The 22,833-nt window shown below is 53.3% G+C and overlaps 10 protein-coding genes across 10 annotated transcripts; 5 read left to right on the forward strand and 5 right to left on the reverse strand.

Moving 5' to 3' along the window:
* Nucleotides 1–1,140: 1,140 nt before the first annotated feature.
* Nucleotides 1,141–3,041, forward strand: H257_04415 (hypothetical protein). The gene has a single exon (XM_009828925.1). The coding sequence runs from the start codon at nucleotides 1,177–1,179 to the stop codon at nucleotides 2,968–2,970; it is 1,794 nt and encodes a 597-aa protein (XP_009827227.1). The 5' UTR covers nucleotides 1,141–1,176; the 3' UTR covers nucleotides 2,971–3,041.
* A 1,233-nt stretch (nucleotides 3,042–4,274) lies between these two features.
* On the forward strand, nucleotides 4,275–4,777 carry H257_04416 (hypothetical protein; the record flags this gene model as incomplete). The annotated part of the gene is made up of 2 exons (XM_009828926.1): nucleotides 4,275–4,441; nucleotides 4,498–4,777. 2 exons carry the CDS (start codon nucleotides 4,275–4,277, stop codon nucleotides 4,775–4,777), a joined length of 447 nt encoding a protein of 148 aa, XP_009827228.1.
* Nucleotides 4,778–5,286: 509 nt separating this feature from the next.
* Nucleotides 5,287–7,292, reverse strand: H257_04417 (hypothetical protein). The gene is made up of 4 exons (XM_009828927.1): nucleotides 7,093–7,292; nucleotides 6,692–7,042; nucleotides 6,206–6,634; nucleotides 5,287–6,148 (listed from the first exon to the last, which is right to left on the reverse strand). Exons 1-4 carry the CDS (start codon nucleotides 7,198–7,200, stop codon nucleotides 5,480–5,482), a joined length of 1,557 nt encoding a protein of 518 aa, XP_009827229.1. The 5' UTR covers nucleotides 7,201–7,292; the 3' UTR covers nucleotides 5,287–5,479.
* A 698-nt stretch (nucleotides 7,293–7,990) lies between these two features.
* H257_04418 (hypothetical protein) lies at nucleotides 7,991–8,655 on the forward strand. The gene has a single exon (XM_009828928.1). It carries the CDS (start codon nucleotides 8,034–8,036, stop codon nucleotides 8,610–8,612), a length of 579 nt encoding a protein of 192 aa, XP_009827230.1. The 5' UTR covers nucleotides 7,991–8,033; the 3' UTR covers nucleotides 8,613–8,655.
* Nucleotides 8,656–9,136: 481 nt separating this feature from the next.
* H257_04419 (hypothetical protein) lies at nucleotides 9,137–10,894 on the reverse strand. Its single transcript, XM_009828929.1, has 3 exons — nucleotides 10,790–10,894; nucleotides 9,574–10,726; nucleotides 9,137–9,513 (listed from the first exon to the last, which is right to left on the reverse strand). Exons 1-3 carry the CDS (start codon nucleotides 10,881–10,883, stop codon nucleotides 9,336–9,338), a joined length of 1,425 nt encoding a protein of 474 aa, XP_009827231.1. The 5' UTR covers nucleotides 10,884–10,894; the 3' UTR covers nucleotides 9,137–9,335.
* A 176-nt stretch (nucleotides 10,895–11,070) lies between these two features.
* On the reverse strand, nucleotides 11,071–12,636 carry H257_04420 (hypothetical protein). Its single transcript, XM_009828930.1, has 3 exons — nucleotides 12,032–12,636; nucleotides 11,669–11,981; nucleotides 11,071–11,622 (listed from the first exon to the last, which is right to left on the reverse strand). Exons 1-3 carry the CDS (start codon nucleotides 12,610–12,612, stop codon nucleotides 11,116–11,118), a joined length of 1,401 nt encoding a protein of 466 aa, XP_009827232.1. The 5' UTR covers nucleotides 12,613–12,636; the 3' UTR covers nucleotides 11,071–11,115.
* Nucleotides 12,637–12,824: 188 nt separating this feature from the next.
* On the forward strand, nucleotides 12,825–13,210 carry H257_04421 (hypothetical protein). Its single transcript, XM_009828931.1, has one exon. It carries the CDS (start codon nucleotides 12,836–12,838, stop codon nucleotides 13,154–13,156), a length of 321 nt encoding a protein of 106 aa, XP_009827233.1. The 5' UTR covers nucleotides 12,825–12,835; the 3' UTR covers nucleotides 13,157–13,210.
* On the reverse strand, nucleotides 12,825–18,678 carry H257_04422 (hypothetical protein). Its single transcript, XM_009828932.1, has 11 exons — nucleotides 17,952–18,678; nucleotides 17,868–17,893; nucleotides 17,506–17,803; nucleotides 17,339–17,455; nucleotides 17,153–17,277; nucleotides 16,842–17,100; nucleotides 16,344–16,796; nucleotides 15,912–16,289; nucleotides 15,384–15,587; nucleotides 14,249–15,334; nucleotides 12,825–13,862 (listed from the first exon to the last, which is right to left on the reverse strand). Exons 1-11 carry the CDS (start codon nucleotides 18,537–18,539, stop codon nucleotides 13,239–13,241), a joined length of 4,158 nt encoding a protein of 1,385 aa, XP_009827234.1. The 5' UTR covers nucleotides 18,540–18,678; the 3' UTR covers nucleotides 12,825–13,238.
* A 91-nt stretch (nucleotides 18,679–18,769) lies between these two features.
* On the forward strand, nucleotides 18,770–20,680 carry H257_04423 (hypothetical protein; the record flags this gene model as incomplete). Its single annotated transcript, XM_009828933.1, has 10 exons — nucleotides 18,770–18,872; nucleotides 18,924–19,046; nucleotides 19,100–19,173; nucleotides 19,221–19,388; nucleotides 19,440–19,565; nucleotides 19,623–19,754; nucleotides 19,810–19,887; nucleotides 19,967–20,028; nucleotides 20,099–20,243; nucleotides 20,456–20,680. Exons 1-10 carry the CDS (start codon nucleotides 18,803–18,805, stop codon nucleotides 20,678–20,680), a joined length of 1,203 nt encoding a protein of 400 aa, XP_009827235.1. The 5' UTR covers nucleotides 18,770–18,802.
* Nucleotides 20,398–22,091, reverse strand: H257_04424 (serine/threonine-protein phosphatase PP-X isozyme 2). Its single transcript, XM_009828934.1, has 5 exons — nucleotides 21,826–22,091; nucleotides 21,560–21,712; nucleotides 21,192–21,492; nucleotides 20,888–21,135; nucleotides 20,398–20,833 (listed from the first exon to the last, which is right to left on the reverse strand). Exons 1-5 carry the CDS (start codon nucleotides 22,024–22,026, stop codon nucleotides 20,762–20,764), a joined length of 975 nt encoding a protein of 324 aa, XP_009827236.1. The 5' UTR covers nucleotides 22,027–22,091; the 3' UTR covers nucleotides 20,398–20,761.
* Between the last annotated feature and the right edge of the window lie 742 nt (nucleotides 22,092–22,833).

Here is a 22,833-nt window from a genome sequence, read left to right on the forward strand (position 1 = left end):
ATATTTTGAAGCGACCTCTGGATGCCATGATGGAACGAGAACTATCGATAGAATAACATGCAGGTAAAAAATGGACAGTTGCAGTTCAAACTTCTGTTGTCAGAAAACAGTAAATACTCGACGTATTATGTCACTTTATATATGTCTGATTTGGTAGTCAAACACACAAAAACTGTCATAATATTTCTGAAAATTTACAAAAAGTGGCGTTTTCTGACATTTTTTGTGGCAGCCAGATGGCCCTAATCAATCTTGATATATGTGATATGTTTATAGTTACATAATATACATGTACTGTACGTCATTCATTTCAAATATGTATAAAGAAGTACATTATTCATTCAATATCGATATAATAATATACATGTGACAAAACATTATACTTATGTACATTCCAGTATATACATCATTCGTCCCAAATAGAATATGTAAATATATATATATAATACCTACATCGTTCACGTCGGCCTTGTAACCAGAAATTGCCCCCTTGTCCGCTGAAGTGGTAGGGAAGTCTCAGGCACTTGGCTTGAAACACGAGGGAAGGAGCGCTTTTGTCGGGGGAATCGAAAGGTGCTCACGAACGAAACTCGGACTCGTCAAAGCCCAACGCTTTGGCAAATTTGTCGTCGGGGTATTTCATCGACGTCTTGGGCTTCGTTGGACGATTTGACGCTTCGTCATGTTGATCATCGTCGAATGCAATGCTCAACTCGGAAATTTTGATCGGAGAGGTCGCGTCGTCCACATCATTTCCCTTGTTTTCTACCGTATTAGTGACCGTGGTAGATGACAAGCAAGCGCACTTTCTTGGCAGTTTCACTTTTTTGTGAAACGGCCAAAACGTCACTTGATTTTTGTAATATTTTAGCCAATCATATCATTCCATCAATGATCCGGCCAATCATTTCACTTCGGAATCCGACGAATTGTTCAGCGTGTTGCTCGTTGTGCGACGTTTCATTGGCTGAAAATGATGGCTGGCCCAAAGTTTGGCGACGAGCACTTCCATTATATATGCTGACCTACTGTAGTAAACGTATTTTGTACTTTGAAGTATGCCTTCGCAAGTTGATGACCACTAATACACTCATATAAGGGAATTTCACGAACCAACAGAAACAGCCTTTTTTGTACGAGCACACACGAGCAACGCATACCACATTTCTTGGCCACATGAGCAACTTGCCCCGGATCGAGCCAACGCTGGTCGCATTGTCCAAACCAGAGCACCACTCGTCCGCGCCGCCGCCGCCACCACCGCTGTACGTCCCCATGTCGTTTCTCCCGGCGCCGCAACCCATGAGGTCGTTCGACGACGCCAAGCGCGACGAGCTGTCGCATCGCACGAACGAAGGCCAGAAGGCCAAGCGCCTGCTGAACGACGTGAACCTCGCGCGCAACGAGATCCCCGAGGCGAGTGTGCTGGACTCGAGCATCCTAAAGGCCAAGGAACAGGCGTTCGCGCGGCTGTGGACCGAGGTGCTGATCAAATTGGAGGCGACCGAGCACCGCCGGTTCCAAAACATGCGGTGGTTTCGAAAAGGAACTAACGACACGCTGGACGCGGTCGCACGGGAGTTGCAGCTCCGCCCACCGACGCTTGAGATCCCGGATCGACCCTCGGCCGACATGCACGTGAACGCGGTGGTGCTGGCGCTGTGGACTGAATCCACTTCGTCTGGGGGGACCCACCAGCAGCTCAACGCGTGGCCAGTGTTTGGTGGCGTGTGCTACAACATGTTTAAACCGAGAACAGAGCAGTGGGTAGCTCGTCCGCTGTCGCAGTACCCCCTCGCTCGGCAAGTGACGGTCAACTGGGTCACGAACTTGCTGTACTCCCATGTGGACTCTCTGATGGCCCACTGCGAAGCGCCACCTCCGAGCCCGAGCGACCTGTACACGACGATTCCGATTCCGACCGCAATCGCAGATCAAGACAAGGGTCTGCTGCAAGAGGTCAAGAGCGAGGTCCACATTGTGCACATACCTCAACGGAACACGTACCACCTGACAAAGTACCGCAAGTACGTGCTGTTTGTACCTGCGCGGGAGGCGTTCAAGGTGACGGTGGACGGCCGAAAGCGCCGAAGAGGCCAGCACTCTCACGACCAAGTCCACTACGAAGAGTTGGGCACACTCGACAAGAAGGACGGAATCATGCTCATGCGGCGCGGGTCCAAGTACGGCCAGCACCGCGGCGGCACGATGGTTCAGTCGCAATGGATCTTGTCGCGCGAGTTCGAGGACGAAGGAACCATCAACCCCGTGGTCAAGGAGCGGTACTGTACGCTGGCGTGCAGTATTTCAAGCGACATGAAGTCCTTTGGTGTAGAACACGACAAGTTCCAACACGAGTGGGCCAACTGGAGCGTCTATCAGAAGCGCCGGGTCCAGTTGACGGGCGGCGTCGAGACGGACATCGTCGAGCTGATTGAGATGGCCGTGTCCACGGGTATCCAGCATGCAGACACGCTCGAGTTCGTCCCGTACGACGGAGAAACGGGGGCCACGCCGCACGAGATGTTTAGCAACCTCGTCGCAAGTCTCACCACGCATTACACAAACGTGTTTCGAGACGCGAACACGAAACTCGTGGCGCAGCTGCGGTCGATTCAGCCCGGCGCCGTCGACACGAGAAGGGTCGTTGCTGTGCAAGTTGCTGCAGACGTTTCCCCAGCGAGGCCCGTGGAGCAGTCAATGGTGGCGGCCCCACAACCAACCATGTCGCCAACCCTGAAGGAATTAGAGCGTCGCCCACGAAAACGATCCAGGCGCAATGACGTGTTTGAAGCGGCCATCCTCCTGTCGTCCGAGTTGTACAGCAACGAGTTCGACGCGATGGACCTGGCGCGGGTGGCGAATGTGTTTGCGAGCAACGCCGACACGGCCACGCTCTTCTTGGGCTTGGGGCCAGCGGTGCAGAGAGCATGGGTGGCCGACCACATCGACGCGTTTCGACGGGAGTGACTGATGCGATTGGCTATGGATTGGGCTAATGTACATACATAATATACTTCGTATATTGATCCTAATGTAGGAATGTGATATTTTTTTAGTAATAGTACTAGTACGAGCTATTTTGATGGAATGGTTGACTAGTCACGGATGACAGCTTTGCCAAGGAGTCGTAGCAAGTTCTGGGGAAACTCGAAGCCACGGAAGATCGGCGTGCGACCAGCCCCTAGTGGTTTCGAAAAGGCACATGTGACACATTCCGAGCCATCGCGCACGAATTGCCCAAGCGCGCCCCCACCTCGTTGGGCCTCCCCCCGACCTTGGGGGTCTCGAAATAGCGATCCTCCTGTACATGCCAACGATATGGACCTATTGAGATCGTATCAGGGCCCGCGAGAAAAATACGCGCTAATTCGATAGGTGACCGTCAACTGAATCACCTGTTGACTGTACGCCCAAATGGACGGGATGATTGAACAATGTGAAGTGCCTGCGATGACTTGTTCCCAAATGTGTCACACAAGTGCTATCCCTTCGACAACATTAGAAGCACATCCGTCGATTAAGCAAGCAACGAGTGACATGCACGTCGATCATTTGCCTCAGTGGAGCACATATCAATTGACCTCATACCGCAACTCGTGGCCCCCCGCGACGCCTTCACTCTGTTTACGGGTTCTCGGAACAACACACCAACAACACAAAGGGCCAACACCAACTTAGCGATAGCCTTCTTGGCGTGCACTTGGTCCAAGGTTTGGAAAGTTGAGCCCTGGAATTGCAGGGGGAACTGGTCAATGGGATCGTGACGAAGTAGTCCGTGATCCCACTTCCAATCTGGTAGACATTTCGTCCGCAGTCTGTAATATATATGAATAATACTTTTGAAGGTCTACCAGTAGTATGTTGGCAGCATTGAGTACAGTGCCGATTTGTGTGGCATTTGTGGCATTTGGAGTTGCTCTCCGTAAAAAAAGTTGCGCAGTTTACATTTAGACCAAATTCGAATATCCACCTGAAGTTCAATTCGGTGGCCACGCCATCACAGAGGTGTTCATCATCTCATTTGACTGAAGCACATCTGTGACACAATGATTGTGAAACGCTTGAATTGTCGAAACTGCATTTTTGCCCAATCAGCGAATTAGCAAGTCAAATTGCATGTCACATACTACAGTATGCATTTTCGTGGCCAATACAGTAAGTAATCTGTCGATCTTAAAAGGTCACAGGGATACCTATTCTACGTCACACGCAGCACAGCTGCATAGCTTGACGTTATGACTGAACACTTTACGATATTCCAGTACGCCACTATGCACCACCAGTCTGAAGCCGTCGACGCCGCGCGCCAACGTGAGCGCGGTTGGAATGCCAGCCCCAATGTGCCATCGAAGCGAGTGCTACTCACACACGCCCAACTTGATCCTCGTGCCGCCTACCGCACTATGAAGAAGGCTGAGGTGCGCCGTCTCGCGGCGCAGTAACACGCTCAAGCCCTCGACTCAAAGGCGAAAAGAAACCAGAATGGAACAACAGCCCGATCCTTCACTCGAAGCGGCAAGCCAACTGTCTGAACGCAACAGGGCGCCAACGACGAGGTGTGCGAGTCGAGCCATTGCCACTAGAACTCGTCCCATGGAACGCAACTACCAAGATGGACTCGCAACGTGTGGTGGCCTCTCGCCGACCAGCACCCATGGACCGCCACGTGGTCGTTCAGGAGCGCGAAGCCCGCGTTGGACGGCTGGCCCGTCTCGTGTTTTTGCCAATTGACCACAAGTTGGCGTGGAACACCAGCAACCACGTCGCCTCGTAACGTGTCGTGGCGGTTCGTCCATAGCACCAGTGGATGGCCCCGTGGCTGCCAAACGCTCCCAATCAATCACGCTGTTGCCCTTGTCACCGCTCTGCACACGTGCGCATGGAACCCAAGTTCCAATAACCAAGTCCAGGGCCCGTTCTCGTGTGCTAAACATCTTGCAGGGTCGTGTCGGAGTGAGCCAGCCCGACTTCAAATACTGCTTTAATCTCATGCCACTATGCATGCTGGCATTAAGAAGCACGGCACTCTGATCCACGGTGGCGTTGTAACTGTGTGGGGAACCTGGTGAGATAGCCCATCGTCTGAAGGGAGTCCTACGTCCTGTAATTATGGGGAAATCCTACTTGGCCTAGTAGAAAGAGAATGTCCGAGTGCTACGCCAAGACTACTTACTGTACAGGACAAGGTCGTGTCGTCCATCCATTGTCCTCAACTACAGTACTTCAAAGCCATGATACGAACATATTAGTTCATCAGTAAAGCAATTCAACTTGGTATTAATACCAGAGTAAGTACATTATCAGGAAACTTCGAACGAACCCCCCCCCAGCCATTTCGAGCAATTGCATCCCATGACCTTTACTGGAACGGGGACAATTCCTCAGGGGAACGGGGACAATTCCTCAGGGGTCTTCTTGCTCTTAATACTGGACTTCAGTACAATCGATACACCTAGCTTTTCAACACGCTAACATATTATTGACTCGACAACCCCATTTGACTTGACATGGCAAAGCTGCCAAACGGCATGTCCTTCTTGGGCCGGCCGTTGTTGTTTGCTGCCGACGACGATGACGAAGACACAGCGGCGGCAGCAGTCGGGGCCGACACGTGGATGGGCGTGGACATCAACGACGTCGCGTCCGAGGGGGCAGTCGGGTACTTAGCCCACCCCATCTCGTCCTGCGTCACCCATGCGGTGCGCATGGTGCTCTGGACATCCACAGGTTGATTTTCGTCAACGCTTCCACCCCATTCATCATTCGGCTCTGACCGAAAAGGAGGAGTAGGATGCTGCTGCTGCAGTTGGGACGAACAGTACGACAGGAATTCGTCCACTGGTGTGCCCAACATATAAGTGGACCCTTCCACGACGTTGGGCGACGCGTTCGACGCTGGATGGTGGCGGTGGTGATGATGCTGCGATGGGGGACGTCGCCGCGGCGGCAGGTGATCGCTGCTGTTTGAGCTCGGCGGGTTGAAGTACGCTTGAAAGTCCGGTGCCCCCATGGACTGCGACGTTTCGATCCTGTCGTCGTTCTCGGGCAAGTTGACCGACGCGCACGGGTAGCAGAGCCGGACGCGGACCCGAAGCCCCGACGCCATGAGCTTCCACACGGAGCTGCACGGCCGGCCGCACACCACCTACCCACACCACCAACCTGATATCAGGGACATCAACCTATGGATTGCATGTATGACCTCGCCACATCGGCGGCAGTTGTGGCGCCGGCGCCGCAGATGTCCAAACTTGTTGTGGCAGACGTTGCATGTGGGTCGCGAGGCGGGGGGTACGACGGCGTGGTCGGGCAGAAACTGCAGCCGACTCAGGCGCGCGGCGCGGAGTTTGTGGCCGAGGAGATTGAGGTTGTTGCATTGACTCACGGCGGACATGGTCACCAAGTAGTCGCCGACGGCGCCACGGATTGCCCCGTTCGGCTGCACGTGCTGGAGCTCAAACACCTGCAGCACCCCAGGGCGGTCGCACTCCATGTAGATGAACCCCGAGTGCAGCATCTTGCCCCGGACAACGCCGTACTTGGCTTGTAAATCTGGGCACGCCGCGACTTCCACGTGCACGAGCGCTCGAATCCACGCGCGTCGTCCGTCGATGACGACATCGTCTTGGAACTAGTCACGTCAAACAGGTCAAGAGGCTGCGACGACGACAAATTTGTGTATGTGTACCTCTAGGTAGCAAAGATCGCGACGCTTGACCACATGCCCGCCGAATGGCGTGTCTAGAAGACACCAGTTGATGCCAAGAAAGTGGTTCGGTCGATTGGTCGATGGGAGGGCGATGTTGTACAGCCGAACGATGTCCATGATGTCGGGAAAGAACGCGAACGCCGACGCACGCACTCCGACCGTGTCGGTGGTGAGGAAGTTGGGGATGATGTCGTCGATGGTCGCGTCGATTTCAATGTGCGCGCAGAAGAGCGGGACGTTGTCCTGGCGACCTCGAAACAGCTTGACGTTATCGTCTTGGGCATGAAAGCTCCAGTCAATTGGCCCACCGACGAGCCGTGTGTACTCGATCTGCGCTCACGACTGTGACCCACACACACAAATGGTTGTCGTCGACGTACCAAGTCGAGGGCGGCCTGCTCGCCCAAAGCGGTCAAGTGGTCGAGGTCTGCGGGCGGCAGCTGCGGGCAGTGGAAGAAGTCCGGCGAGATTGGCACCTGTAGCGTCATTCGAACGAGAGCCAACCTTGCACTGCGAGACTCGCCGACAAACAGTAGTCGCAGAGTAAGTCTTGTCCAGCACAAGAAACAACCGCGCCTGGATGATTGTCCCCTCGTTACGTCATGTTTATCCCACATTGAAATGGTCTACTTGAATTCTATTGGTTGAAAAGGGATCCAGTGATTTGCTGGATAATGTTGAAAATCGGTTTCATGGAAATTACTGGGATATACTTGCACTGGCCAACAACCAAGTGTCATGTCACATTTGACTCAACATACGAGCGACGAGGAGTAGGGACGACTGAATGTACGAGGACCTGACCGTGGAGCACACTGGGGTGCAGGGTACATGTACAGTCCTACCTTGGTACACGGGGTACAGTATGTATACTGTATCGCTTGAAGCGGAAAATGAAAACTATACTGGTCAGTTACTGTACACTAACGTTACTGTGATTGCGCCCATCCCCTGAACTTTCTGAACTTCGAATCTGGTAATTCCCTGTGTTAACATCTCCCAGTACTAGCCCTGTAACCTCGGAGCCCCCGGGTCTCTTGTGTTGGCATTCCAGGGGTAACTTGCATGACGTGATACCTAACCAGTGGTTAGCTACATCGCAACATAGCCCCCTCATACATATATGCACTTAACCCTGGAATGAGATTTTGGTTGACACTGCATTTGACTATGCTTTAATAAGAACAAGTAAAATGTTTACGTAAGGAACGAGACATGCATTCCAGCGTCAGCTGCATGGATTATTTACTCTCCAAGTAGAAACTTCAATCATCTATTCTCGACATTAATAAAGAACCACTCCGCTAGTATTATTATCGTCATGAATCGACAACCAAGACGTGGCGGCAACAACCGCCAACTACCGCGTCAACACCAAAGCACATCGCGGTCCGCAGGTAGTAACACGCGGAACGATAGCATCGCGCCAGGGTTGTCGGTCGCTGTCGTCCAGAAGCATGACCAACCCACGGGGCGGCTGACGTATGGTGTCGTCGCAGCCACGTTGACCAGTTCGGCCGTGCACCCCCGAGGCATCAAGGTCCGCTTGACGGACGGCACCGTGGGTCGAGTGCAGCACATCCAGCCCGCGGATGCTTCAAAAGTACACACGGCATCGTCTTTTGCATGCACGGACGAGTCGGACTTCGTGCGACCACCACCGCCGACAACGTCGCTGCTCGACTGGATGCACCCTTCCCGTCGCACCCCCAACGCACCGCCATCGCAGCCTTCCATACCACAGAAATTCCACGACCTCGTCACCGCGCGTAGTACGCCCGCCGCTGCCATCGTCGACGACGAACACGCTACTTGGAACTGCGCCGTGTGCACGTTTGAAAACTCGAGCTTTCTCGTGTCTTGCGAAATGTGTCTGTCGTCCAAGCCCGAATCATCATGATTTATTCGTCCATGTTATTAATATATTGGTAGACAACTCCAGTACGATACACCGACTTGAGCGTTACTGTAATCGCAACCAGTACAGAAGTGGCTTCTACTGTAACGCCATTGGTATTTTTGTTATTTTAGGGTGCGTCTGGTAAAATATTGCAATATTCAGGCCCAAAGCGCCATTTTAGGGCCAAATTCAATAAATCTGATATTCATTGAAACTTGCCTTGCTTAAGAGTTTTAACCCAAATCCAATAGTTCCACGTGGGATTTACTCGTTGAAGAGGTCCAAAACGCCACATTACTACAAAATGGATCTTTTACCAATACAATACACAATACAATATTGATAAGGCTCTAACTTAGGGCCTGTTATGTTTAGCAAATGGCAAAGTGGTTCAAAGTGCTAGTTTCCTACTTTTTTATCTCTTTTTTTGCGATTTTTTACGCAACTCACTATACCAAAAATAGAAAAAGAGGTCCTTGACATCTTTTTCTAATCGGGAAAACAAAAGACGTAACTCGATTTTGATTGGCTCATGCTATTTCTGAAAATTGGAGTGTACAAGCTTTAACAGTAATTTAACAGTAAGTGAGATCATGTGGATTCGAATGCCATATTAGGGCTTGTGCGCGGTCCAGTTCGGGGCGTAACTTATTGGCGAAATCACTCAAAAGTCCAAATTCTTGGGTGAAATGCACAACGATAAACTTCCCCAACTAAAGTACTTCAGGCGACACTATGGACAGATGCGTCCGCATCACAGACGACATCCCAGGCCTTGTCTTGTCGATAGAACACTTGGTTTCCGCCATCAAACACCACAGCATGCTCCATGCGAAGGCGGCCAAGTGTCAGCGGAACACCTTCCACCGGCACCACCGCAGTACATCCACCGCCAAGCGTCCTATTTCCAAACAACATCGTCACAGCATCTGGATCACCCCTATCATCCTGCAGTGTGTACCCCAACGCATACGAGGCTTGAACATGGACGAAGTCCGTGGGTGCTTGCGCCGTCAGCTGCGTCGCCAACGCCAGCAGGTGCATGTGGCTAGTACTACTACTAGCCGTCGAGTCGTGGTCGGCCAGCTCTATTTTGTTATGCCAGTGGTGTCGGGGCTGGTACGGAAGCAAGAGCACAACACCTGTCCTCGCAACGTCCGAGTGGTTAGTCACGTGAATGTGCGCTGACGACACCACTCCAGAGGACAAAGCCGGCGACGACGCCACCCATCGCGCGGACACACTCGTCGAGCTCATTCGACGCACTACTGCCTTGCTGCTAACTTCCCCGGGCGGGTCAGATGGCGGCAACGGGATGGCGTGATGCCACGTCATGGCTGGATCACCAAGTTCTTGTGGAGCACTGTCACTGGTCATATGCCACGTCACTGACGCGGTAAAGCTGGAGGTTGTGGTGGTATAGGAGTCGGCGACACTCCACACGACTTGGAACGATTCCCCAGGTCCAACGACAGCGGGAAAGTGTTCGATTGGAGGTTCCTGGGCTATGGAGGAGGAGCAGGTACTAGTAGTATTACTACCGCCAGTGTGGGGGACAGGGCTGTGGAGGAATACGTCCGCCACGGTGATGGTGTGGCTGGCGTGGACGTTGGTGAGTTGCAGTACCACAGACGTAGGCGGGTCCAATGGATCGTGATGAAGGACATGGGATATATGCAGAGGACGCAGTAGAACGACGGAGGGACTGAACTTGAGTTCGTGCACCACGGGGCTACATGATGCTGGACTGACGTCAGAGACAAGCGACGGCATGCCGACAGAGTCCAGAAAGTCGTAGTTGAGGCTCGATTCTACTTGATCAAACGAGTCCGACGCGCCATCGATTTGAATGTGTACCGATAGCTCGAGAGGTCGGTCGACGAATGCAGCATCGACGTGAAGGCTGCAAGTTGACCGAAGGAGAAAAAACGACGAGGTCGACTCCCCATGCGGTTCAAAAGTGAGAAGCTCGCGCATCACCGTCGTGGACTTGTCAGCAGTGTACAGCAAGCACGTGGCTGTGACGAGAGAGCGATGCTTGAACCATGTACCAGCGCAGAGGATCGATGAAGGTTCGTTGGTGTGGACTCGAATGTAGATGAGTGTATTCCCACCTACGACAGGCAAGTCATATGAGGGCACTTGATCGAATGAAGGAGTCAGACGCATGTATGGACCTTCCAGAAGAGTCACATGGGGGCAGGACGCTTCCTCTTTGCGCGGAACTATCACCTCGATGTGTGCATGCCTCCATGCATCCACCCACCTCATGGTGATGGAATGGACAAATTTGGATTTGATGGCAAAATGTAAGCAACTTTTCATCATGACTTATATGCAAATTTAGACTCGATATTATTAAGCAACTTGAAATATAATATGCCGCCGGTAATTACTGTACTACTCCGGATACTGGTACCCTTGTAAACCAAATGTTAACAGCGCCTAATAAAATACTATAAAAATAAGCAAGATTTTAACTCACATTTATGACATATTCAAATCATCCTTCCTTTTCAACAGGGAGCGCGGGCAACGGCGGCGGTGGTGACAGCACATCTGCCTCCACCACTACAGAGCCTGAGGTGACAATCGGGTTAGCCGCATTCGCCGCCGCAGCTAGCTTCTGCTGCTGCTGCATGATCAGCAGCACTTCCAACTCGTCAGCACGATCCACTTCCTTGGCCGTGAGCTCGTCAATTTGTCGAAAATGCGCCAAGGGCACCTTGTACTTAATCTTTGGGAGGAGCCACATGAGCGCCCGTGGGTCAGTGTACGACGCAAAGGTCGGGCTCTTCTCCGCCGCATACGTAAGAGCCGACGTGGGGTCGATGAGGAATGCGCACGTCGGGTCCACGCCGGCTTCCGTGTACGCCATGATGTCTGTGGGCCGATTGCCAAATCCCGCGACGAACACTGGAAACTCGGAGGTGCGTCCAGCAGCTTTCATCGCGTTCGTCACTTGCTTGAGCACGCCTGCCTTGAACACATTCGGGTTCTTGTGCACCACCTATTCGTAGTCAGCACCAGGTAGGGTCGTGTTATGTGTAGCCCACCTCGACAAACAGCGCGCCGGCGAGCCCAAGTGAGTTAGTGACCACAGGTCCGGGGGGGAGCTGCTGGCCCGAGTCTTGACGCGCTTCCTTCAAATGCATGCGGGAGCCGCCGGCCCAGTTGATGGGGCGCGCCGTGAGGTAGAAGATGCGGGCGCCGATGGCATGCAGCTTGGAGAAGAACGCGCACGATCCGGCGTGGATGTAGTCGTACTGGCCGAGCCGGAGGGTGCGGATGTGGCCGCCGACGTCGTCGATTGTGATCGTGCCATCCAAGTCGGCAATCACGGCAAAGTCGTCTGGCCCCCACACATACCTAACCATCAACCACATTACTCCGGAGTAATACATGAACGTTCAAAGTACAGATTGCATTCCACGGTGCGAATGTACGACCGAGACGCACGAACGTGTTCAAACCGAACAAAGTTGGGCTGTCCATCCCCGACCAGCGGAAATCGATCCCATGTCGAAATGGGCGGCAACAAGTTGTCGGCATCGTCTGGTGTGAATGTGCATCGGCCGTACTCCATTAATGTCATGGTCGGCGAAAGCTTCCGGTCGTTCACGTACACGTCGATGGTGTCGCCGACCCCTGCCTGCGCATTCGTCTTGAACGACGACCATGAAAACATGACATGCCACGGCGTCGAGTAGAAACGGCCGTCGTTTCCCTTGACAAGGATGACGTCGATGGCATTGCCACTCACACGCCGCTCCTTCTCGATACCGTTCAATGCAGAGTCCGTCAACGGGCGACGAGCTGTGGGTACAGATGCGCTGCGTGCCCGCTCCAACTCGTCAGGGACAAGTGCAGGGCCAGTAGCAGCAGCACTATCCACTCGTCCGGAGATATGGTTGGAGGTCGATACGCCATCCTTAAGGGACAATGAGGCAATAGATTCGCCGTGCGCCGCCTCATTGGTACCCTGGGCAGTCGTCTGCATCGTCGAGTGCAAAAGATGTGATTTGGAGTCCTTTCAAAATGGATATATCTCCAAACCACATCGAAATATAGCCAATGAAAGGCTGCGATTGGACTACGTTATATTTAATTTGACAATTTACTGGTCTAATGATTTAAAATGGTTTTAGAATCATTTTTGGGGCTTGGACAAGGATTTTAAATCAAGGTTTCTGCCATATTATTATTGTTTGCCGCCAACTCCCATGGACGAACTGGTGTCGACATTCCGATGGGACTTGCTGTGGCATGCGATCACGGAGCGCGTCTACAGGGAGATCATCCGACCCCATGTCCTCTTGAATGGCAATGCAGACGAATGGATCGGCCGCGTCGCCGCATTCGTGGCTATGGGCGTCTCCTTTCGCTTGCTTCGAAGCATCCAAACCGCCATCGCTGCAGGCACATTGTCCGGGGTGGCGGCGGCCGTTCTCGTGTACTTTCGTCGGCGATGGAGAGCTCGTCGACGTACCAGCGTGCAACAACTGGCATCCGACACCACATCCTCCACATGTTCGTTCAGGTAGTACTATTATAAGCAACACCCGAATCAAAACAACATGACGTTCTTGTTAACCCACATGCTACACTCAGCACTATGTCCTTCTACTACGCGGCTGTCCTCCGGTCGAGTTCGCCACTGCCCATGTCGGTAGTACAAGCAGCACCTGCGTGGGGATTCACTTTTCGTCGTTTCAGTGCTGTGTCGTCGACACTGTCCCCCTTCCGCTTGATATGACTCTCCTGGTCTTGCTGGAGTCGCGAAAGCCGCAGCGCCGCGCGCTTGTGCGCGAGCCACGCGTACACTTCTTGGCGTGGCAGGCCTTGGCGGTGTCGGGAGGTCTGTGCGATGTCCGCGGCAATCGACGGGGGATGATTGTTGGAGGATGCCACCGGCAGCAGAAAGAAGAAGTAGAACGCACCCACTTGCACGAGGCTTTGGCTGGCCAGCGGCAACGGCGCCATATCAAACGTGACTTCGAGACCGTTGACCGACAGCGGGGCGAGCACACTGAGGCACTCGATGACAAACCGTTGGCGGCGGACGTCCCACCGGATCTTGGCGTGCTGCGCTGAGATCATGAGGTCGTCGCCGAGGTGGCAGTCAACGTCGCCGCCCGAGAACCCCCGCCGCAGGTCCACGCCCATGGTGCGGTACCTGTCCTTCCACTCGGACCCGACGCGGCCCAAGGTCGCTTGCGGCCGGAGCATGTAGTACGTCAGGCCTGGTCCCTACATCCCCCACATTCAAATCCCACGATGGTTGGGTTTCTTCGAAAAACAGAAGAATCTAGCCAATCACATTGCAGGAAACCCACTTCAACCAAGAAACAACGAATATTAGTGTGGGACTTTGATTAGTGTGATCCGTATCCTTCGGGTAACACACGTTTACATACAAAATTCAGGTACAACCACTCGCTCCATATTGGAGTTGACAAATCAACAGAACAAGAATTTAGCCAATCAGATTCACTTCAACCAAGAAACAACGAATATTAGTGTGGGAAGTGTGATCCGTATCCACTGGATCCATATTCGAGTTGGCCAATCAGATTGGAGATGATCGAAATTAGTGTGATTTGTTTGAAAGGCCAAAACGCGTACGTAGTACGTACCACGAGCTTGGCGTAGCCGACGGGTTCAAACTCGAGCGATTTCTTTCGTCGGGGGTCTGTGGCCACGAGCGTATGTTGGAACTGCAGCGTCGCGAGCCGGTCGCGGACAAACGTGCGTTGCCACAGTGACGTGGCGTGTCGTTCGTGGACCACGGCGTCGTGCACACTCTTGAGGCTCTGGTTGAGAAACTTGGCATTGCATCGCAAGCATGTGATCTTGAGAAACCGGTTCAGCTGCGCTTGGAGTCGCACCGACGGGGCCAGCGCCGACGCGGCATCCACCAGTGTCTCCATCTCCCACAACGGAGTCGTCGTCGTCGGCGGATGCGGCACGGCGGGCGTGGCGGAAGAAGTCGTCGTGCTGGTACTCGACCGCGGCGTGTGCTGGTGGTGAGGCTCGTCGTACAGAAGGTCATCGTCGTCGTCGTCGTCGCCGTCTTCCTGGCCTTGGTTGAGCAGTACCACCTTGGGCGTGACGCACTTGCGGCTCTTGCACGACTGTTTGCGAAGTCCCGGGCCGCCGTACTTCTTCATGTCTTGGCAGTGCCGGCACTTGAGGCAGTCGCCGGCGACGCAGCCCACGCACACCCCGCACCGCATCACGCGCGTGCGGCTGGCGGCACCGCGACTCGCTTTGGACTTGGCGGCGTGGGGCGACTTGATCGGGGCGTCGTCGTCGTCGTCGTCGTCGGCATCGCCGTCGTCGATTGAGTGGTCGATCGAGTCTCGTCGCGGGTCGGCGCTCTCCGACGACGACTCGCCCGACGATTCCGACTCGTCAAACTCGACGCGCACTTTGGACGAGTCGTCGTCCCCGCCCACGGACCCGAGCACTTGGGGGTTCGTGCACTTGCGGTTCTTGCACGACTGTTTGCGAAGTCCCGGGCCGCCATACTTTTTCATGTCCTGGCAGTGCCCGCACTCCATGCAGTCGCCCGAAACGCACCCGGCGCACTTGCCACACCGCGTCACGCGCTTCTTGCCGCCGCCGCCACCCGTCGATCGGCGCGACGGTTTCGCCGATGCACTGCTGCCAGCGCTGCCGGGGGTGTGGGGGGCGGGGGTCGTCCACGTGGTTGCAGCGACCTACCCCAACCGTCAAAAGACACTCAGCATTCATGACAAGAGTGGGTACCAGTAGTTGTTCTGTGGGTTTGTTGGCCGGTGTAATCGACTCGTCGTGCTCTTGCCGCTCGTGGGCGTTGCGGAGGGCCATGGTGCCGCAGTCGACGCCGCACTTGCGGCAAGTCCACGTGCCTGGCGGGGCATGGTCCGACTTGGTGTGTTTGAGAAGCCCGCTCGACGTCATGAAGGTCTTGGCGCAGTGTTTGCATGCAATCTAAGCATACATCCATTCGTCAATATATATATATATATATATTGTCAAGTCGATTCAAATTTTAGGAGTAGCGCTCAGTCGAATGAGCAGCAAGCACCAAATCGACCGACAATCGATCGACCAATCAACACCCAGATTACTATTCAAGTAGCCAATCAAATCCACTCGTCGACCAATACACACTGGACGATTTTTACATACAAAAGTCCATACAAAGAATCGATCGATAGATTTGGGAAATCAGCACAAAAGTCCAAATTTTCGGGAAAAGGACTATATATATATATATATATATATATATATATATATATACATGGTACGTACGAGTTTCGGGTCGACAACGGTGGGTTTGGGCAGCGACAGCTCGATCGACGACGACGGAGTCTCAAACAGCATGGGCGTCGTGGGGGTCCGCAGCATCAGTCGCTTGGTGTCCACGACGATCTTGGCGTGGGAGTTCCGCCGCTTGTACTTTTCCAAGTAGTCCATCTCAGATGGGCCCTCCTTTGACGGCGTCGCTAGCACGTACTCGATCGAGGGCGTCGAGTCCAACGCCATGAGCACCGCGCGCTCGTCGGCAGTCACGTCCAGCGTGTGCCGCGTCGCTTCGTCCAGCGCCTCGGACGGCCCCACGCACACGCGCTGCACAATCGATCGAAGCGAGTGGACGGCTACGTCGTCCAGCGCAGCTGTGCCCCACGCCTGCGAAACCCCCCACCCAGATCAGTACTTATATATAGACTTCGTATGGCTTACCATAGTCTTTTGCTTCGAGTCGAACAACGCAGGTGCGACGAAATGCAACAATAGCCTCAAGTCCACTTTTGCCTCAGTAGATAGCATGAGCCACCTCTGGCGGCAGCGAAGGCCGAGGGCGCGGCCCGACCACGGCGGCGACGGGTACCCGTCCTCCTTGTCGTCGACGGGTCGTCGGGGGGGTGCATGGTCGCATGTGACAACCTGCCACAGCACCGACTCCAAGTCCCCCGCGGCATCTTGCTCCAGCGTTTGGGGATGGGTCAGCACCACGTGCACTCTGGGGGGTCGCCACATCGTCCGCATCAGCTTGCGGTCGTCGGGGCGTCCCCAGTACGACACGACTCGCACAGACGACGACGACGCAAACGCGGCTTCCCATTCGAGTACATGCGGCGTCACAACCAGCGACGGCGGGCCCGACGCCACGCCCCCCACCAACAACGCGACCATCTATCGACCTGTCATAATCATCATGGAATGAATCAATCGACTTACTTGATCGTAGGTCGTCGGGCTGCCCAATACAAGGAGGCCATTCACGCCTTGGTGGGACAGCGCCGCCATGCGACGATGATCATGGAGGTCGTCGCAGCGAGTGTCGATGTTTGTGTTCCATGGATCCTCCCGAGAGGCTCTCTTTTGACCAGTCTGTACCCAATCCCACGTGGAACTGCCTTGGAATGGATTGGACACGTCCATCAGGATGGGCGCTCGTTGACACTCGTTTGGCAGAGTTGGAAGGTCGGCCACGTGGCTATTTCATCATGCGACACCGTAAGATACAAAGCGTGTCGTTATCTGCATACCGACGATGATGACACCGGAGCTTGCAGTCGGCGTCGAATTCAGCTAAATCGTCGACGTGGTCGCGGTACAGTCTGCTCGCGTTGGTCTCGGCAATATTAGTCGCCTCTTGGTGTGGGCCATGGTTCTACATATATATATCATCATGAGAATGTACAAGTTTGACGTTCGATGCATATATCACGTACAGCAATGGATGGTCGAGGAGAGCTGCCGAGCAGCAAGTCGACGAATACATCGGCTTCTTCTATCAGGTACTGGACGAGCTTGGCGTTGTCGGCGAGGATATCCCTTGGCCGAGCGATCTACACATACGTTTCCACATCGGATCACGACTCACCAAAGAACGCCGCACCATGATGGGGTTGTGGCCGTTGCTCGTGGTGGTTGGCAACGGTGACGACAAGTTCTCATCACCCTTCGTCATGGTTGCATTATCTCCGAGCGAGTCGTTCGATTGGGGTCTGGTCTGGCGCTTCAGCTGCAAATCTCGACACCGCGCGGCCAGGTCCCGCAGCGCGGCCTTGCGACGGCCCAAGCGCTCGTCCAAGTGGGTCGCCGCGGTCTCGACGGCGGACGTGCCTACGATGTCGTCCCGCCACACGTCGGACGCGTCGAGTTCGAGCTTGCGGTTGCGCATGGCATTCAACTTCCTATGAACAACCCCGTCGATCAAACACATGAGAGACGGATGCAAGGATGAAGGATGATGTATACCGTTGGTGCTGCTGAATAAAGTATTCCTACAACGACCACCAAAGAGTTAGGAAATATGCAGAAAGAGAGGGCGGTGTGGCGTACGCGGTAGTCGTTGAGGTCGTCGAGCGCTTTGGACTTGAGCACGGCAAAGATCGCATCCTTGCGGCCTTCGAGAAGCCGTTCCTTCCACGCGCCAAAGCTCTCTGACGTCGACTGCCGCTTCGGCAGGTGATGGTGAGGAGCACGGTGCGCCAGCGTCACCTGTCCCACTTGTTGGTGGAACTTGCGATCCCGCTCCACGCGGTCCATCGTGCTGTTCGAGAACGCGGCATTGTATGCCTTCTCCAGCGCATCGTATACCCCTTCATCGGACTCGTCGGGAACGTCGTCGTACACGTCGCCCAGCAGCGCGCCTTGGTCTGGAAACCGGCCTTGGAATTCCGTGCCGACCAAACACGCCTCCAGTTCCACCTTGCCGATGTGCTTCTTTCTCGCCGCGTCTTCCTTGACGAGGTGCGGTGATGCTGCTACTTCTTGCAACTTGAATGCGCTACCCGTCTCGACCACATCCACAGCATGTGGATGGAACTCGACATGGGGGGTACGAATTTCGAGCGAATTGCTTTCGGTCAATTGCAGCGCCATCATCGGGAGGTGGTCCACGCGCAACAATCGCCGCTTCATGTCCATCGTCGCTGCAGGTCCTACGACAGATAGGCCGCCCTCGCTACCTTCGCTCGCGTCCTCCGGACCTCAGGCCGAGAAACGCAGAAATTAAATTCCCGTGCAATTTAATTGCGGAAACGGCGCAACGTCGAGCGCCTGCCACACAAAACGGAAAAAAACTCTCGAACCACATCGGATTCCGAAAATGACGATTCAATTATAGAGGTAATTAGATTCCAAAGGTTATATTTGAATAGAGGTTTGCGAGATCTTGGGCGATCACAAACATGGACGTGGCGGTCGCAGCGTACATCGAGCGGTACGGCACTGTGGAGGACATTCTCGTCCTTGATCTAGGTACATCATGTGCACGACGTGTCAAGGCGATCACTTTCATGTATGGCATAGTGAGCTGTGAATGGAGACGGTGGGCTAGAGACCAGCTGCGGTGGCGCACCCGATTCCAACGATTGTACCTCGAAGAGTTTACGTTCCTTGCTGGTGAGCAGGACGAAGCTGCCGACTCGCAAGGTGCGCATAACACTTGTTTTGTGTCATGTGTAATGATGTTGCTCTCCGAGCAGATTGGAGGCTTGTGTGCGTGCAACACGACTTGGGCTACGCAAGCGGCTATCACTTGGGCGCGTTCACCGCCCAGGTTAGTTAAAGCGACGTGCTTGTGCTTTACCTTCACCTCTGGCGTAGGACGAGGCTTCAATGCTGCGATGGCTCTTTGTGACAAGACAAGCGATCAATCGAATGTCACGGACGATGACCGATGTGTTGGCGACGTCCCCGCCCGAACTGATGCCGCTCCACGAAGCTACGTATTGGCAGCGCTCTGAGGAGCACTTGAAGCTCCTTCAAGACAGCGTAAGCCTTCATTCTTCATTGTTCTCACTTCTATAAAGCAATCAAACGTAGCTGGGAGGATGGACCGCAGGGGAGTCGTCCGCATGGCATCCCGAGTGGAATGTCAAGCTAGCCGACCACGTCCAAACTATCAAGAAACTGCACAACCAAGCGCAGTGGAACGCCAAGTACTTTAAAGTATTGCTGTTTCCATATTGTATTATATGGCAAAGTCGAGATATTCTCGTGTGGTAGGTCCTAGAACCTCCGTTTCAAGCGATTTTAGCCACAGACATGACGCAGATCCCGTTCATTGTGCCGCCCATGATCAAGACCCTCAAAATGATGTGGTCTTCCAGCAAATACTACAAAGATTGCTTCAAAATGGTACCTCACATCCCATGCTCGTCCAGCTTACACTCGTTCTTGCTGAGCAACTCAGGGCGGGTTGCTCTGTCGAATTGCCCAAGCACTATGTGTCCGTGTCTGCCGTGCCATCTCCATCACGGCACTGTTGCAAGTACTGTACAATATATATATATAATGGCGACTTTGAAATATGTTTAATATGGATATTTTGATATATATTTTTACACCAGGGCGACGACGACTTTCAAGACTCGATCGACGTGGTCGAAAGCGCGGGGGTCATGTTGGCACGGTGCGAGATAATATATATTTATCATTCTGCATATATTAATATATTCCCATCGTGATGTGCGATACGGTAGGTGGCACGACGTGTACGACCCGTCGTCGACTGTGTGGGGTCCGTTCGACATGTACTCGCTGTTCCATCGCGTGGACTCTGTGGCGCAACGCTGCTCCGAAGTGCGAAGTGCCCTTGTCCTCTTAAGGCAAGTTCGGACGTTCATGGTATGTCATCGAAAATACTATTGTTGGTATCCTGTTCACATTTTTATACAATGTATACTATACAAATGTGAAGCTAAATATCTTGACTGGGCCAAACTGTTGGGCCAAATTATACTACTCGAGGATTGGTTGATATAATTGCTCGGTAGTGCACTTTGATTGGTCAAAAATATAATCCTTCGATTTGGCACGAATATCTCTGTTATTACTAGATTGACAAAGTGCAAAACTGCGACGACGGAAGCCACATCGACCCTTTTGAACGGATGCTGCAGGACATGGACCGAGACCTCCATCGGCATTGGGGGGCAATCGACGATGTGTTTGCCGAGCGGCACACAGCCACGTGGCAGCATGGCATGGCTGCTCTCCGCACCCACTCGGACGCGCTCCTCCAGTTTGTGCATCGCCTCCAAGACAAAGTTCCTATTTATTAGATTGCAGCAAACATACAGTATTGCCGCGTATTCTGGTTGATTCCCGTTCTGTCTACTCGTCTGGACGACGACGCCATATGCTTATAAGAAATAGTCTGGCGCGGGCTTCTTGGATGGTACCCCGCGCGCATCTTGTGGCGCGGCTTCGAAGATCTAAGGCAGAACAAGGGCATGTTGCTGGGGTTGTCATCGTGATGATGTGCGTACCTTGAACTTTTGCTCGAGGCTTTCATCCAGCTCCAAAATAGCCGCGACGTTGCCGCAGCGATAGCAATAGTTGGGCGCCGACCACACCGTGACCAGTGCGTTGTTGAACATGGACTTGTGGCCTTCCATGACCAGCTGATGGGCGCGGCAGATCAACTGGATGTCGTTTGTCTGGTTGAACTTGTCCACGACGTCGCCGCCAAACAAGTACCCCGCCCCGCGCGGACTCAATCCCCATCCGTCAATGTCTACCAAGCACACGGGATGATAATCAGGTCGGGGCCAGTCACATGCATGTATGTACCTTCTGGGTCGGACCACATGAGGTCGCACATGGCGCCGTCGTGCGGTACTTCCTGTTTTCGGTCGATGATGCGGATTTGATCGAGCGTGTTGATCGAGGGAGACAGACCGCCGTGCACACAGAAGATCTTGTCCTCGATGATGGCCGACAAACTCAAATAATCGAAAATCTCTGTGCAGTAGCGCCACACGTTGACGGACCCGTACTTCCGCAAGCATTCGTCGTAGAACCCGTACACTTGCGTGATTTGGCGCGATTCGTGGTTGCCTCGGATCAACGTGATGCGGTCAGGGTATCGCACCTACGCATGGCATGGACAAGAACGCGTTAGCTCAGGCTGAGGGACATATGACGAAAAGACGTCGGACCTTGAGCGCCAGCAAGAGGAGGAACGTTTCCACGCTGTAAAATCCGCGATCGACAAAGTCCCCCATGAAGAGATAGTTTGTTTCGGGGCATTCTCCTCCGACATTAAACAGTTCCTTCAAGTCGTAAAATTGACCGTGGATGTCGCCGCAGATCTACAGCAGGAGAACTGTTAACGACCCGCTGATCATAGAAAATGCACGCATCATGACACGAGAGATTTCAAGGGGTTATTTCATGGTCGTCTATGTTGTAGAAGTCGACGTACGGTGACAGGGGCATCGATTCGCTGGACGTTACTCTCGTCCACAAGAATCTCTCGAGCCTTTTGACACAACGCCTTCACTTCGGACTCCTTGAGGTACTCACATCGCTTGAGTTGCTCAATCTGCCTGTCCAAGTCCCCCATGGAGGTCGCCCCGGGCGTGCCGCCAGTGCTGCTGGGACTCACGGGCGTGCTCGAGCTCATGCTGCTGAAAACCTGTTCTGAGGCAAATGAAGCGTGGAGGGCCCCGAAAGAAATGCAAGTCGCCGTCTTCCCTGTCAGAATCTATACCTTTTCTCTTTTCAAGTTCCGGATGTTTTTGTAGCCCCATCGGTGTCGCGAGTTTACCTGTAACAATTGATGTTTTTTACTACGTAGTAAATGCCCCGTCGGCGGATCTGTCGGGGCGCCAAACACACTATTTATATTGGAACAATGAGATTGAAAATAGTGTAAGGGCTGGGGGTATACCTCCTCTCCATTCCTTGCTCTAAGCGACTCTGTCATGCCAATCGCAGCCTACAACGTGGCTGCATGAAGATGGATGTACTCCAAAACTCTTGCGATTGCCACGCTCGCATGATCTACTATGGTAGATCGGCTACTTTCATTCTCATATTATTGTCAAATCGATTCGAATCTGGAGCCGTCTGCAGAATTGAATGTTCTTGAGAGAATGAATTACTCCTAAACCAATCAAATCACGTTTTGTCGAATTTCTGCCAATCCAACCTTTTGATTCGTTCCAGTCCCGCCACATTGGGAAAAACCAGATATAGATACAGTACATACGAAAGTATTTGCTGAAATTGCTAACGTGATCGACCATTGATCGGCCAAATGACCATCGATCGGCCAAGGTGTTTCGTCCAATTGAAATTAATACGATGTTTCATTGGACAAAATAAATCCTTGTGATAAGTTTTACCTGTATAATATGATGGAGGTAAACAATTTAACGTTGAACAATACTTGCAGCTCTTACTCTGAATACGTATACCTGTTGAAATT

This window comes from Aphanomyces astaci (genome assembly GCF_000520075.1).
Source record: "Aphanomyces astaci strain APO3 unplaced genomic scaffold supercont1.7, whole genome shotgun sequence".
NCBI lineage: Eukaryota > Oomycota > Saprolegniomycetes > Saprolegniales > Verrucalvaceae > Aphanomyces > Aphanomyces astaci.